The sequence below is a fragment of the Glycine max genome, chromosome 13 (genome assembly GCF_000004515.6).
Source record: "Glycine max cultivar Williams 82 chromosome 13, Glycine_max_v4.0, whole genome shotgun sequence".
NCBI classification, from domain to species: domain Eukaryota; kingdom Viridiplantae; phylum Streptophyta; class Magnoliopsida; order Fabales; family Fabaceae; genus Glycine; species Glycine max.
Window position 1 is genome coordinate 42065213 of NC_038249.2, and position 15659 is coordinate 42080871.

Consider the following 15659-nt stretch of genomic DNA (forward strand, 5'->3'; position numbering starts at 1 on the left):
TCTTTTGCATTTAAAATTATTGTTTAATTTTCTTATTATCTTTTTCTTTTGTCCTTTTTACTCTCAAATTTCACATTTATAATTCTTTGTCTCTTTCTTCTCATTACTTAATAATTGAATTTGCATCACTTAAATACAATACTTAAGTCCATGTAAATTTGACACTTGGACTTCTATTTTAATCTTTACTACTTGTGATAAAATTAGTATACTTGTCAATCAATTAACGAGATTATTTTGATAGAATATAATAGAATGAAAAGAAATAAAATGAAAAAAAAAAATTGGATCACAGGGGAAAAAAAACTAACCAACCAAGAAAAGTATCGGGTAAGGATACCCCTATTAAGTTGTTCCAAAAAAGAGATAAAAGAAAAAATATCTGAATTAAAATAGTATAATGAAGGTATGAGATTGACACATATTATTAAAAAAATAAAATAAAAATACTTATTTCATTTTAAAAAATATTTTTATTAATTAAAAAATAAACAGACCCATCATCTCTATAATCATGAGATATACTTGTATGTCACATTTGTTTAATCATATTCGTATAAGGATATGGCTATAGCCAGATTGCGATGATACGCGATGCCCAAGAACTTTGAACTCAGCTATCTAAATAAAAGTTGACTTAGTACATACTTAGCAAGATTTTCCTTCGTCTAAAAATTAATCTGTTATGGACATGTTTAAATAAATTTTTTTGGAAGCACTTTTAGGAAATAAAAGTAAATAAAAAATTCTTCATAAACTATAATTAACTTCTATATAAATTATTTAATTTGTACATGTTTTTTCATATTAACTTTTTTCAAAAGCTGATTTTTAATTTTAGCATATTTTTTATTTTTTTTCTTCTAAAAGTATAAATTTATTCAAATAGACCCAATGTTTTTTTATTTTATTTTATGGAAGACTCAATATGCTAAGAGAACTGATCAAAACTATTTCCGCCATATTTTCAAATGGCCAAATATACAGGGAATTTCGTTCGCTGTTAATCGTTGGTTATATTTCTATCTCCAACACTTTTAATTCATTAAAAAAACACTGGCTCGCACTTAAAGATAAAATGCTAAAGCTTATTTTCAGAAATTAACGTTCATTTTTAACTTCTTGTTTCTCAGTTTTTAAAAGAAAAAAAAAAAACTCAAAAGCTCGAGTAACAAAAAACAAACATGAAAAAGACAACCTCGTTCCGAGTTATACCAATGGCAACGAACGTGGATGGAGAATTTTCTTCAAAAGCTCGAATATTTTATTTTAGTTCCCGACAAACTGCGCATCGGCAAACTACCTTGTTTTGTCGCTTCCGTTTAAACCAAACGCTGAAAATAATAATATATTGTTTCAAAATTCTTATCTAAGACGAAGAAACCTACTTCACCTATCATCGATATATATTAATTAATCTAATTTTGTTCAAGTTTGTAAATGAATAAATTAGGGGGAAAATGAACGAGCCTGTTATAAAGCTATGGTTTTTTGTTGTTGAAAAATAGTTTATGAAAATGATGGAAATTTTTAAATAGAACCGAATTGAAAAAATGACCCCTTGCATTAATCTTTTTTTAGTGGATGACTCATAACAAGTCTAACTAGGAGATGGGAAATAGATATAGAAGAATTAAACTCTTATATACGCTTACAGTTGAATCAATGTCTTATATAACTCGATCTAGTAAGCTAATCTGAAGAGACAATTCAAATACTACTATCAATGAAAACATTTTCGTTGTTTCTGAAGTTTGGTTGAAGGGAAGAAAAGTCCAAAATCACACTATATCTATAGTTGCATACGACAAATTAAGCTGCTTAGTTAAAAGTCGCATATTCTGAATACAATGTATCTACCTGTTGCTCATCACATGCATTGTACGTGATTACATGTGCAAGCAATCTAAGAGACTTTCCTTTGTCAGTTGTACACCTCCAAAGGTTTACCCTTCAGCAATTCTGCAACATATAAAATATATTAGCGTAGCGATCAGATATAATAACACATTGTTAGTCACAACTCATAAGTTAGTAATGAAGTAATATGTCGTCGCATAAATGTACTCTGTTATAAAACTTTATTTCAGTCAATGAGTTTAATGCTCAGGAAAACAGAGTACTATTTTGTTTTTATTTTGAGAGAGAAAGATTATAAGTTATTATGTGGTTTTTAAAAATTTAATTAATGTTCTATTTTTTTTCTCTTCATAAGATAATGCCAAACTTTGTCTACTTGGATAAAATCGACGACCTTAAGTTGGGTCATATATATAAATCAATGTTCTGTATTTTTCGCTCTATAATTACAGCTCGTTTTCTGGAGTACGAGTTATTTAACTCAAGTCATATAACTTGTAATTGTATCTGTCAAAAAATAAAAACTTGTGAATTGTAAAGAAAAGTGATAATATAAGATTCATTCCTATCAAGTTTGCTTTTTTGTTGTTGGGTAACTTGGTCAGCTACTAAAGCTAGGGCACCAGGATTAATTAACCCATAACCTGCTCGTCTCACTTACGGTAACGACTCTACCTGTCGTATGTTATACAATACTTTTGTCGTATGTTACATTATCATTTTGGTACGTTAAGAATGCGTTGATTTATATAAGATTAATGTATATATATATATATATATATATATATATATATTATTGTTGTTGTTCCTACTATGTTTATGTTTTGTATGCAACGTTGTCTTTATCACTGTAATTAATATAAGGTGGATTGAGGACCAGTAGCAGCGAGCGTATGAGATTATTCATGATATCTGGGAGAGTGAACATGGCAATTAGGTATAAGTCACGTGGGAGCCCCGAGGATAAGACACGATTGGGGAAAACTGAGTCATTAAAAGCAAAAAACCTGCTCACACACACGCGAGCTCGCATCGTATCGCATTGCCATTCTAGCTCGACGCTTGGGGTGTTCATTGGAACACAAGGCATGTGCAAGGTACTATCTTATATGGCCATTCGCCATTGGTAGGTTGCACTTGCACGTGTCTCAAGCTGCCAGCAACTCCATGACTTCAAGGAAGGCTTAGGCAACCACTGTTTTCGTCCTTATATATGTACCCTGTTTATTAACTTTATTACATTTTAATTAGTCACTGATTCGGAATAGGATTATTCCTCCCTAAGGTTACATGTCTCATTCTCTAGATCATACAAGTGTATTCAATCTCTATTCATGGGTGAGGTGCTAATTATATGAGATTTTCTAATTACGATAAAATATAATCATATCTTATTTTCATAAATTATAGAAACAAGATATAATTAAAATAAGATATGATCAAATATAATTAGTATATGATAAGATGCAGTAAGATACAATATGATCATAATAATTGGCCTAAGACCCATCAAACTAAATAATGATTTTATGTATTGTGTTTGACCAAATAGAGATAGAAGGATACAGTCACAAACGGCACTCCTCAATTATTAATTGTCTTCATACTTTTTTTTTGGGGGGGGGGGGACGGCTTGCAAAATTATCCTTGTTTGCGGATCCAAAACGTAGAAAATTAGAAGCTAATATATGTTGCTTCTACATAGATGTGGGCATTGGATGTGATTATTAATTGGCGCAACACACTCCCATGCTAATATATAGTTTTTTTTGGTAGAAAGTATCTTTGTGTTTTGTACTTTCTGCCATTGGTAACATAGTAAATCAGAAGCTAATATATATTGCTTCTATATGGTCGTGGGGATCGAAATGAGAGAGAGCTACAACTATATATAGAAATCGCTATCAGATGGGACATAAATAGAAAACCATGCATGACTTGCACAGTGTGTAACACAATAAATGATTAATCAACTTGCAGTTGTGGTCTGCAGCCCTTAGTTATACTTGGTTTTAAGAAATGACAGAGACGTGGCAAAAAAAAAGGCTTCACTTGAATTTATCTAAATGTAACACGTAACGTCACCCCCCTTTAGTAAGGGAATTAAATTGAATTGTAAATAATTAATTCAAGATTTTTATTAAAAATCTCCATTACCTCTTTTTAGTTTTTACCATCCAATAGTAGTAACAATTTTCTTTTGCGATTAGTCTACAAACACTTTATAGAATCTGTCTAGAGAAGAATATTTGTCTCCTAGAGTAGAACACGTACATTTCGTGAGTGCAACTTACCGGAGAAAGTTGATTAAGATGCCGAAAGCGGGTTGTTAAATGCTACAGATGTTATAATTCCACCAACCAATCAATCCATTGTCTTTAACTAGGAGCATATCCCTATCATTTATCCGAAGCAATTACTTTAACATTGGATACTGAAAAGGTAATTGGTAACGGATTAAGAGTCAATATCTTTGCAAAAAGCAAACGTCCATTTTCAACATTTATTTGACCATATTTATACATACGAAAAAGGTGGTTGGAGTTTGGTTTGACTCAATCCCCCAACAAAGGCTAAAAATATCAAAGCTTCATCAGGACTTGAGAGTCCAAAATTTGAACATCACACTCACAGAATGATGAAAGTTTATATTTTATCTTTTTGCGGAGTAGCAGAGAGGAGATTCGTATCGTATCATAGTCGAGGAGATGAACAAGTTGGTTGATGAGTAGGTGGGTGGCGGCAGAAAAAGAGCCGAGATTTTAATATGGTGTTGTTCCCTTCTGATCAAGTAATTCGGTATGAAAAGAACCGAGCCCTTTTCTGAAGAAAATTAAAGAAAATACTTTGGACTTATTGAATTTGTAGGCAATCACTGAAACAGATATAGGGAAAACTTTTCAAATTAAAAAACTTTGCAAGCATTGAATTAGTAGCCTATCACTGAAAATGATATGAGTGAAACTTTTCATATTAAAGAAGAAAGGAGATACTAATATATATGATGCTAATGAAAAATCGAGTCAAACACTAGTCTTTATATATATATTAATGAGAGAAGTCCTCGTATGAAAAAATGAAAATATATATAGAATATACATGGATGGTTGATAATAGCCAAGAGCCCAAGATTCATTCATTCGTAATAAAAGTCTCTTTATCTAATGTCAGCTTTATGTATATATATGCAATTTATCTTGGTAGGTGAATGTAACAAACAATTGAACTCGAACGAGAATGTATATATATGTATGATAATCTCACTTATCTTTAAATACTTATCCGGCCATGTGATGTTTGCAAATTTTTCAAGATATATAACAGGTGTTTTCCAACGTGATTCGAAGTATCAGAACACACAAGCTATGCGATTTAGTAAAACAGGTTAAATTAATAAATTTCAATATCTAAAAAATGTTACTATGTTTAATAAATTAGATCAGACTTGTACAAGCGAGTTCCTTTCCTTCGCCTCTCTCTGTATATAAAAATTAAGTCTTCAAAAAGGTGAAGAGAGCTTAGGGGAAGAATAATGAGCAGAAGTCAAATCATGTTCATTGTTCAACCAACGAGAGCAGAGTAATTTCAATTGCAATGATCTTGGGCGCTTAATTAGTCAAGATCTACACTATTTAATACATATCATTTATTGACTGGACGAGCTTCACCAATTATCATTTCCACCGGTGTGCGATTACATGGGGATGATTATTACCAAAGGGTTTGTAAAGATGAAAATGGAATCAAGGGGGCAAAACCAAGGAAAGAAAGGCAACAATAAACAAGCTGATGACATTCAACTATCATGAAAGAACTAGACACTTTTGGTTCCCCTTATTAATCATTGCTCAGCCTTTGAATATTCTTTTGGAATTCGGCATAAATAATAGTATTTTGAACATAATGAAATATGATTATTAGTTAATCTACAAACGGTGGAATTAAGATGACGAGAAAGATTAATGCCTACAACGAAATAATGGTGACTTTATCATAATGGTTAAATATGAATTATTTTGATAATAAAAATATATTAAAAATATTTTTAAAGATAATTATTTAGTAATTATTTTTGAATTAAATGATATGAATTGATAAATTTTTTATCTATGGCTTAAAGATAATTAATTAACAATTATTTTGGACTTAAATGATATGAATGGATAATTTTTTTATCTATGACTTCAAGATAATTATTAAGCAGTTATTTTTTGTATGAATTGATAATTTTCTTATCCCTGACTTAAAGATATCTTTGTTATTTTCTTTTCTATGACTTGCAGATATGAAAAGAAAAGATTAAAAAGATCCAACAAGATAAACAAGGAAGATTTTTTGTATCAAACCCAAGTTCACTTCAACATCTATAAATAGAGAGTCAAGTCAAGGAGAAACATACATTGAGTCTCAGAGTACTCTTACCATTATTTAAAGCTTGAGAATTCCTTCTCTTCATATTCTCTTGTTATTCTTATTCTTTCTTTCACCCCCTCTCATTGTAAAGTCCTTATGGTCATAAGTGGTTAATTCCCCAATTAGGGTCTAACAGGCCTAAAAAGTCAACGATGTATGGTGTATTTCAAGATTTATCAATGCAAAGAGGATTCCTCTTAGGTTTTTCTGTTCTATTTTCTTCTCTACTTATCTTGCATTTTTATCTTTATTTTCTTTTGGGGGTTAGTTGCTCACTAGAGAGGATAACCTTTAATAAGATCTAAGGAGGAAAAGATGCATGCATCAGTTTTAGGGGTTAGTCGCTCGGAAGAGGGTAACTTCTAACAGAACAAATAAGGGAATAAATCATAAGGTAATCATTGCTAGGCGTAGAATAGTGACTTTATGCCCATGCATTTAACAAATATCTAGAATCTAGTCTTTATGCATTTTATTTATCGAGTATTTGCAAAAACATTTGAAAAATAGGTAAATAAAATATGTTTGTCATCGTGAGACAACAGGGGCAAATAAATGGATAGATGTGGGTAGAACAGGTCCAATTACATTGATAGAGAAACATCATAAATTCATACATCTTAGGCAAGTTAGGCATGTCAGGTCTTGACATTCGCATCTCATTGAAATCCTTCTCTTAATTATTTTGTTTCAATTCTCTTGTTTTTACTACTACTCCTACTCCTTTCTCCAATACTTTTCTTACAAATTGAAAGTTATCCCAACACAAGTGCAACACAAAATTCATGTGGATTTGACACTCGGACTTTCGAGGTTTTACTACTTGGACAATTGGTACACTTACCAACGAGTTAACACTATAAAATTTTAATTTACTTTATTTATAAAAAGTATCTTTAAGAAAAAATTATCTTATTCGAGTTGAATATAATGACAACAAAGTTTATTTTTTAATATTTATCACAACTCTATACTCAAGATTTAAAACTATATTAGTTATGTATGGTTAATCTTGCACAAACTGGTTCACGCTTGATGTTCTATAAGATATTTTTCACTGTTATGTATTATAAGCATAATGTCTTTATTGTATAGTAAACTAACTAATAATATTTTAGATTAATTTGATTTTTCTTATAGAAAATGAATTAATTTCCTTTATCATAATTCTTGATTCGTTCTGTGATTGATATATATATATATATATATATATATATATATATATATATATATGAGTTGATGTTTGATGTTTTAGTTTTATATGATATCATTGAATCACATTTGAATGTAGCTAAAACATCATATCACATCTGGTTAATATCACCCATACTTGATACTTTGCTCAAAAGAAATCAATTGTCTGGTAACTTAAACTAACATATATTGGTGAATATAATTTTATCAAAGATAAAAAACTGACTGAAAAATAATATTTGAGGATAAAAAAAAATCAAAAGCATAGATATATTAAGGGCATTACTGTCAGCTAAAATTGTTCAGATGAGATGTTTCTAACTGAAACACATAGTCCAAATCAACAAGAGCAAAAAAAATTTCAATAATGTGAGTATTGTTTTGGCTCTGAAATAAGTTAGTGAGCTTAATCCCTAAAATAATATTTTCTTTTCCACTCATCTAACAGCTTGTTGGGTATGGGCCATTAGAGCGCAATAAAAAATAGGTTGGGCCTAACAGGGCCCATTGGGTTTGAGGGTGAGGGAATAGCGGAGCGTACTGGAACAGGTGGAGGTGAGGAGGAAAGGAAAGGGTGAAAGGAAAAGAAAAAATGAGACTGTTCGATCCATGGCCTGTATTCTTCAAGCGAGAATGGAAGCGTAACTGGCCCTTCTTGGTTGGATTCGCCGTCACCGGAACTCTCATCACCAAACTTTCTCTTGGTCTCTCTGCTAACGTCCTTCTCCTCCTCCTTCTTCGCCAACCTCCAAAATTGGATTTTTGTTCTGAGTCTGATTTCCCTTTTCGCAGAGGAGGAAGCCACAAAGTCAAAATTCGTCCAGGCACACAAGAGGTAACGCTACACTCACCAAACCCTAGTTTTTTTCTCATGCATCCCCCCCCCCCCTTTATGTTAATGTGCATCAATGTGCTTCTCGTGTGTCCGATTATTGAAATTTGAAATTTCAACTCATTTCAGTTCAATGCATGTATTTGCTACAATGTCCGGTTCTTCGTGTGCCACGAATAGGACATTTAGTTTTTTAGGGGCGGAACTATGCATGTTTTGGTATCAAAAGAGGATCAATAGTTGAAAATACTGATAATCTGGTCCACGCGGGCATGATATTTGTTCAATTGACGTGGTTGATTTAATATAAAAAGAAAATGTTGTTATATCTTTCAATATTTCATTATTGACCTTGATAGCAATTTGAAGCCCTCCCAGTTCATTTTCCTTGTCTTTCTTAGCTCCATTTCTTTATAGGTCCCCTACCGTCTAATCTCATGTCTAATTTCATTGACGTGGCCTTGTGATATACTAAAAGTGTGAGGGCTCTTAAACTTGATTGTCATTCAAATCTTATATTGTGGATGGGCAAGCAATTCTCGAGTTGATGGTTGCAAAATACTTAATGTGCGGTTAGCTTATTAAGTTGTTATTGGCTCTGATGTCATTCACATGAAGATTGAAGTATGGCATTATTTTGGTTTCAGAAGTCATTAAGTGTTTTATGTTTTAAATCATCAGATGATGATCTCGGAATCAATTTACAATAATATTAATAATTTTGCATGATATGGCTTGCTTAATATTTTTTTTTTCACTTGTGAGGAACTGCTGAGTAACAATTATCTCTTCAAATGTTTTTCATCTTATTTTTTGCTTATAGACTTTTGATGTATGAACCTTTTGTCTGAAATCTAAACAATTGTTTATCTAGTCATCTCTCGATCTTGTTCATGTGTACAAATTTCTAGATTCCATTATGATGTCATGCTGTTTTTTTATCAGTCAATGTTAGTTGATAGTTTTTGTTAGAATGTTAGTGGAGGAATTCAAACCCACGACCCTCCCTCCTCCCTCCCTTCAACCCTTAAACCCCTATTCCCAACCACCAAGCCAACCTTGTATTGTATTAGATGTTATGCTGGTGATTTTGGAATGGAAGATTTGTGCTGCCTTTGCACATTCTATTAGATGTGTTGAGAGAGCTTTGCTTGTTTTAGTTTTACAAATTGTAATAAGAAGAGAGATGTTGCATACACTCTCTCCATGTTCCTATTTCCATGTTGGTTGTTTACTTAAATGTGCTTGAGAAATTCATACTAAGCAGTTTGGAATTAATGGATTCACTTTATGACTACTTTAATGTGATATTTGTTGGAACTTGGTGTTTGTTTTTGCAATGATGCTAAATTGTTAGGTGCTAACATAAGGGGGTAAATAGTTGTGTTAATCATGTATTTTTTTGTTGGCTTTCTGTAGTTTGTTTCTCTTAGTAATATACTGTAGTTTGGCATAAGTTTGCTTCTCTTAGTAATATACTGTAGTTTGGATAAGTTTGCTTCTCTTAGTAATATATCTGAATCCAATTTATGTTAACTGTCCATTTGCTGAGCAGCATTCTGTTCTGAAATTTTCACTATGTTCTTGGCATGGAAGATTTATGCTGTTCCTATTTTTCCAGGTGACTTTGGAATGGAAGATTTGCAGTGACTTTGCACATTGTATTAGATGTGTGAAGAGAGCTTTGCTTGTAATAAATGAAGAGAGATGTTGTATACACTCCATGTTCCTATTACCATTTTAGTTGTTTACTTTAATGTGATTGAGAAATTCATACTAAGCAGTTCTGAATCGATGGATTCACATTAAGATTACTTTAATCTGATAAATAATGGGGACTTGGGATTTTGATTTTGCAATAATTCCAAATTGCTAACCTAATAAAATCGTTGTGTTAATCATGTATTTTTTTTTTTTATTGGCTTATTGGAGTTTGATCTCTGCAGCCTTTGGTGATATAATTTATCCCAAACCAATTTATATCACGAGTGCATATGTTGAGCATTCTATTGTGAAATTTTCAAGAGTCTCCAAAACCAATTTGATCTTTTCATAACTTTTACAATTCGGAATGTAAAAATTACATTATGAATAGAGCTTTCCGAAATATGAAAAGGACGCTGGTTGATTTTATGGAGAGCAGGAAAAAATGTCCTAAAAAAAATATTTCGGACAAAAAAACTACTAGGTCTATGGGGTTCACTAGCAAAATATATAATATGATAAAAATTTATTAATCAAATAATTTTTGTGTTATTAGCTATTATTTTTAGATATTTTACTTTTGTAAAGATATTTTTTTACCAAATTGTAAAGATAATGTTTGTTTTATATTAATCACGATCAATGAATACTGAATAGAAGAAAAAAAATACTTTTAACTAAAATTTTGTTTATTTTTAATTAGTTTAAAATTTACGAATGGAATCGAAAAAATTGAAATACTTACTTTCAGTTTTAATATTCTTTATAGGAAAACTATATTATAAAAAAAGTATTATTAGATTTGATTCTTTTTATTGAATAAAAAAAATCAAGAGTTTAAACAATAGCAATTTAATTCGTCTCAAGTAGGAGTAGAAAAGCAAGATAAACATCCAAAACCATTAAAAATATCGCAATTTATCTTTTAGGCTTAATTGCATTTTTTATGCATGACTTTTTAATTTTTGGTAAATTTTATTTCAATTTTTTAATTTGGAATATTCTATTCAAACTCTTAAAAAGCTTGTAAATTTTATCTCAATCATTTATCCATTAATAAACACAAAAATTGAGAATAAAATTTGTCAAAAATTAAAAATTTTGGGGTCAAATTTGTTAAAAAATAAAAAACTTGAGTAAAAAAATATCCAAAAGAAATAAAAATAAAAATTAGAATTAAAAAGTACAATTATGTTAGTAACAAAACGACAGACGATAAAATTCATAAATTTTTTAAAAATTGAAGGTAAAATATGTGAAAATTAATTTATTGAAATAAAATTTATTAAAAATTAAGATAAAAAAATGCAATTAAACCTTTCAAGAAAAATTTACTAACTTAATCCTTCACTTCACATCAATTCAATTATCCGTTGACTTATGAGTACTTTAAACATTTCAAAACATAAAAAATAACTTTATCTTAATTTAAAATACCTTAATTGAAATATTTTTTTATCTAATAATTAAAACAACTTGAAATAACCTTTAATATTTAAAGACTTATTTGATATCATAAATTTTCTAATAACTAATTTGATATCAAGTAATTTTTAATATACTTAATAAATAATTTAATATTATTCTAAGTAAATTATAATAATAATTTTTATTTAATATATAGTAATATCAACGAAAAAACCTATTTATAATAATTATTAGTAAATTGTGTTTGATTAATTATATAGAAATAAAACATTACATATTTTTCAGACCGTGCATAATACAAGCACGAAATCTTGTTTAATCCTTAGAGAATAGAGAGAATAAAAAAAATATTTAGCTACACTACACGTTAAGGACAAATAACTCTCCTCACAACTTCATGGTCATCACTTCTGGCTGCCTCCTAGTGGTTACTTAATTTTGAATTAGTTTTCTTTAGGTGGTATTCTCTGTATTGTAATTTTTTTTATAATAGTGTAACTCTCTTCCCATCAGATGAACCTATTTTTTTATATAAAATGATATCTCTAATTATCATTTCATTTTTAAATCGAAGATTAAACGTAGATTTTAGTTAAAAGACTCAAATGTTAAACTATTTGTGCCAACAATTTTTGTTTCAGGCGATTGCAATATTTGAACTAAAGAAAATGGGACCTTGGCTTAAAATTTTCGTCTTTTAAGCCGTCCATAATAAACAAAGAACGAAACAGATAAGCTTAAAAATTATGATAATTTAAATACTGTTGGAGGTGGCAATGGGATTTGAAAATACTTGTGGCTCCTGATGCATCATACTGAAAGACAAATACAGACGAGTAGCAATTTGTAGATTATATTCGAGGCCCAGATTGAATTGATAGGCCTTGGCACTTTTATTATTATTTTAAGCAAATCACTTGAGCAGTTTGATACATGATTAGTTGATTTAAGAATTAAAATCGAATCAACTGAAACCCTCATTTTCACAACACTACCTGCTGAATTTTCAATTAGCTCTAACAAATCATTGAACATTGTCATAAAAAAAAAAAAAAAAAAAACTTAGGCTGTGTTTGTCTGATCTGTAGTCGGATCCATGAAGAAAACTAGTGAAACTTTTAGTAACAAATTTATTATCTTAATTGACGTCAAGTGGCCACTATCTATGGACACAAAGTGATTAATTTATCCATTCGTAACAACTAACAAAATAAACATGACAATGTTATAGCGCAGGGACTCTTTGAATAAAGCATTAACCTTCGACCATCAAATGATCGTATTCACGTTGACACCACTCCAAACAACATTGTTATCCCACAGCTAGGAATGAAGCTGGCACACCTCCAATATCACAACCAATAAGAGCCAATAATTTTGTGGGCCATCCTCACCTTTCAAATTCTGGAGCTGACTTGAAAAAAAAATATCATTATTCATTAGACCTTTGCTCTTATCATCTCCACGAAACACATGGTATTCTTTACGATTGATTTTTGGTAACAAAAGTCGGAAAAGATAAATTAATTAGTCTTTGAATAATTTGGTATTCTCTGAAGAGGAGTGCTATCAGCATTGATTGAAGGATCAATGCACCTAAATAAATTTATTAACTACATTTGCAACACTAGTAAAAGACTGTAAAACCATATTTGATCTTATGAAAAGTAAAAGAATAAACTAATCGTTACAGGAATTAATAATGAAACTTTGTTTGCAAGACAAATTAGTTGACTAGCTCCCTAGGGGGTGTGGTAATAACTAATAATAACTATGAATAATAATGAATCCAACATTATTGGGCCGGTCCACATCACCGCCCAGTAAAAGAATTCAAAGGGTAGGTTTGGTCCAAAAGGTACACATTGATTGAAGGACCCACCAGCCCACAGGCAATTGGTCGGTGACCAGTGATTAGTCCACATCATGTTGTACACGTGGCATCACAAGAAGGACCGGAAGGCCCGCCCCTCCGCCACCCTAAGCAATAGACAGGTGGCAAAGAGTTTGAATTTTCTTCCTTATCTTTGTCCCTCGTGTCTTAAACTCCGCTAGCTATAGTGTTGTGTAATACTATATAACACCCGTAACAATTGCACAAAAGTTCCTAACAACGACTTAAGGCATTCTCTCTTCTATTCTATTCTAAACTCGAAACAATCTTAGAGAAAGAAGCAGAAGAAAATGCCGATTTCTAGAATTGCCATTGGAAATTCTTCGGAGTTGAACCAATCTGATGCACTTAAGGCTGCACTAGCTGAGTTCATCTCAATGCTCATCTTTGTTTTTGCCGGGGAAGGCTCTGGAATGGCTTATAGTAAAGTTCTTCCTATTTATTTATTCAACTTTATGTTGGTTGGAACATGCATGTAGTAATATGTATCAAGAGTTTTATACACATCCAACTATAAATAAGTTTACTGACTTCTACGATAACACATAACTACGTTAAAAGTCACGGGAACAATGATTTCTAATTAGTAAACATAGAAATTAAACTCGTACTAATAACTTGTGTTATGCTTGATTGGACAGATAAGCTGACAAACAATGGTTCAGCAACACCAGCAGGGTTAGTGGCAGCATCACTGTCACATGCCTTTGCACTTTTTGTTGCGGTCTCTGTTGGAGCCAACATTTCTGGCGGTCATGTAAACCCTGCTGTCACTTTCGGTGCCTTTGTTGGTGGCCACATTACCCTCTTTAGAAGCATCTTGTACTGGATTGCTCAGTTACTCGGCTCTGTCGTTGCTTGCTTGCTCCTTAAATTTGCCACTGGTGGACTGGTACACACCGCAACATCATTTTTAATTGCTCTCTAATTTCTAGTTTTGTGTTGAGTCTTAAGTATGAATATATGTTTTGTGTGTTAGGAAACATCTGCATTTGCACTATCTCCTGGGGTGGAAGCAGGGAACGCTCTAGTGTTTGAGATTGTGATGACTTTTGGGTTGGTTTACACGGTGTACGCAACTGCAGTGGATCCAAAGAAGGGTGATCTTGGGATAATTGCTCCAATTGCAATTGGTTTCATCGTTGGTGCGAACATCTTGGCGGGGGGTGCATTTGATGGTGCATCCATGAACCCTGCAGTGTCGTTTGGGCCTGCTGTTGTCAGTTGGACCTGGTCTAACCACTGGGTTTATTGGGTCGGCCCATTTGCTGGTGCTGCCATTGCTGCTGTTGTCTACGAGATTTTCTTCATTAGCCCAAACACTCATGAACAGCTCCCCGTCACAGATTATTAGAGCTTAACTCTCTGCCTTCCTTTGTTGTCACTGCTCTGTGTTTTTTTGTTTTGCATTTGCTTGTTTTCAAATGTTGGTTCTCTGAACTTTGTAACATGAACATCTTTTTCTTTTTTTTTCATTATGAAATGTTCATTTCATCTAAACTAGAATTATTGTGTTAGCCAAGCTTCATTGCAAGTTAAATTTAATCATTCGTGAGAAGAGAATTGCTGGAGTCGACAGAGGCATAAACCTGTGTTAGATTACCAAGGAACATCAAGCATCAATTGTTGAAAAAAAAAAAACCTCTCACATAACAATGATGGTCAAATATAGGACATAACTCCATTTTTTATGAAATGGCAAAGATCGGATCATGAACATTTTTTTAAAATTTTATGTAAGGACTAAATTTTGATTTAAAACAAAAACTATTTAATGTATACCCTTTATTTGGTCGTGAAAAATGAAATAAAAGCAAATAAAAAGAATAATACTTTATAAAAGCTAAAATGAATTTTGAGCATGCTTATTTAGTACTCCCAACAGATTATGCATGTGCCAGGAAGAACAGCGGCTACATGATTATTTGAAATTGATACTTCACTTGAATAATATTCACTTAGAAGAACTATCTCTTGGTAATTTAACATTAATAATCTTATGCATTATTTTTCACTAAAAATATATCTGAATCTGAAATTAACAATTTATTTGCATAATTTACATCTTGCATCCTGTACAGTGTACACCTACTTGCATGATAATTGTACTCTTTAGGGTTGGTACTTATTTTGACAACATACTGTTTCGTGCACCGTAGATTTTGTACAAAATTTTCTGTTACCTCTGAGTATTCGTCAAAGGGGCAATGTTATAAGTTATAACCAATAAACGTGGTCTGGATTTACCGGTTTATAACTGCACAAGCTCGGAATACTCTTGCTGATTCATCAATTCCGGCAGAGTAACACATGCAAATCAATGGCGTCTAACTC

At 31.6% G+C, this 15659-nt stretch overlaps 2 protein-coding genes across 2 annotated transcripts; both read left to right on the forward strand.

Moving 5' to 3' along the window:
* The first annotated feature begins 7976 nt into the window (after window positions 1-7976).
* LOC100784597 (uncharacterized) lies at window positions 7977-10200 on the forward strand. The gene is made up of 2 exons (XM_006594950.4): window positions 7977-8302; window positions 9921-10200. Exons 1-2 carry the CDS (start codon window positions 8060-8062, stop codon window positions 10041-10043), a joined length of 366 nt encoding a protein of 121 aa, XP_006595013.1. The 5' UTR covers window positions 7977-8059; the 3' UTR covers window positions 10044-10200.
* Window positions 10201-13537: 3337 nt separating this feature from the next.
* On the forward strand, window positions 13538-14951 carry LOC547794 (nodulin-26). The gene is made up of 3 exons (NM_001251097.2): window positions 13538-13748; window positions 13967-14217; window positions 14305-14951. Exons 1-3 carry the CDS (start codon window positions 13616-13618, stop codon window positions 14677-14679), a joined length of 759 nt encoding a protein of 252 aa, NP_001238026.2. The 5' UTR covers window positions 13538-13615; the 3' UTR covers window positions 14680-14951.
* The last annotated feature ends 708 nt before the right edge of the window (window positions 14952-15659 follow it).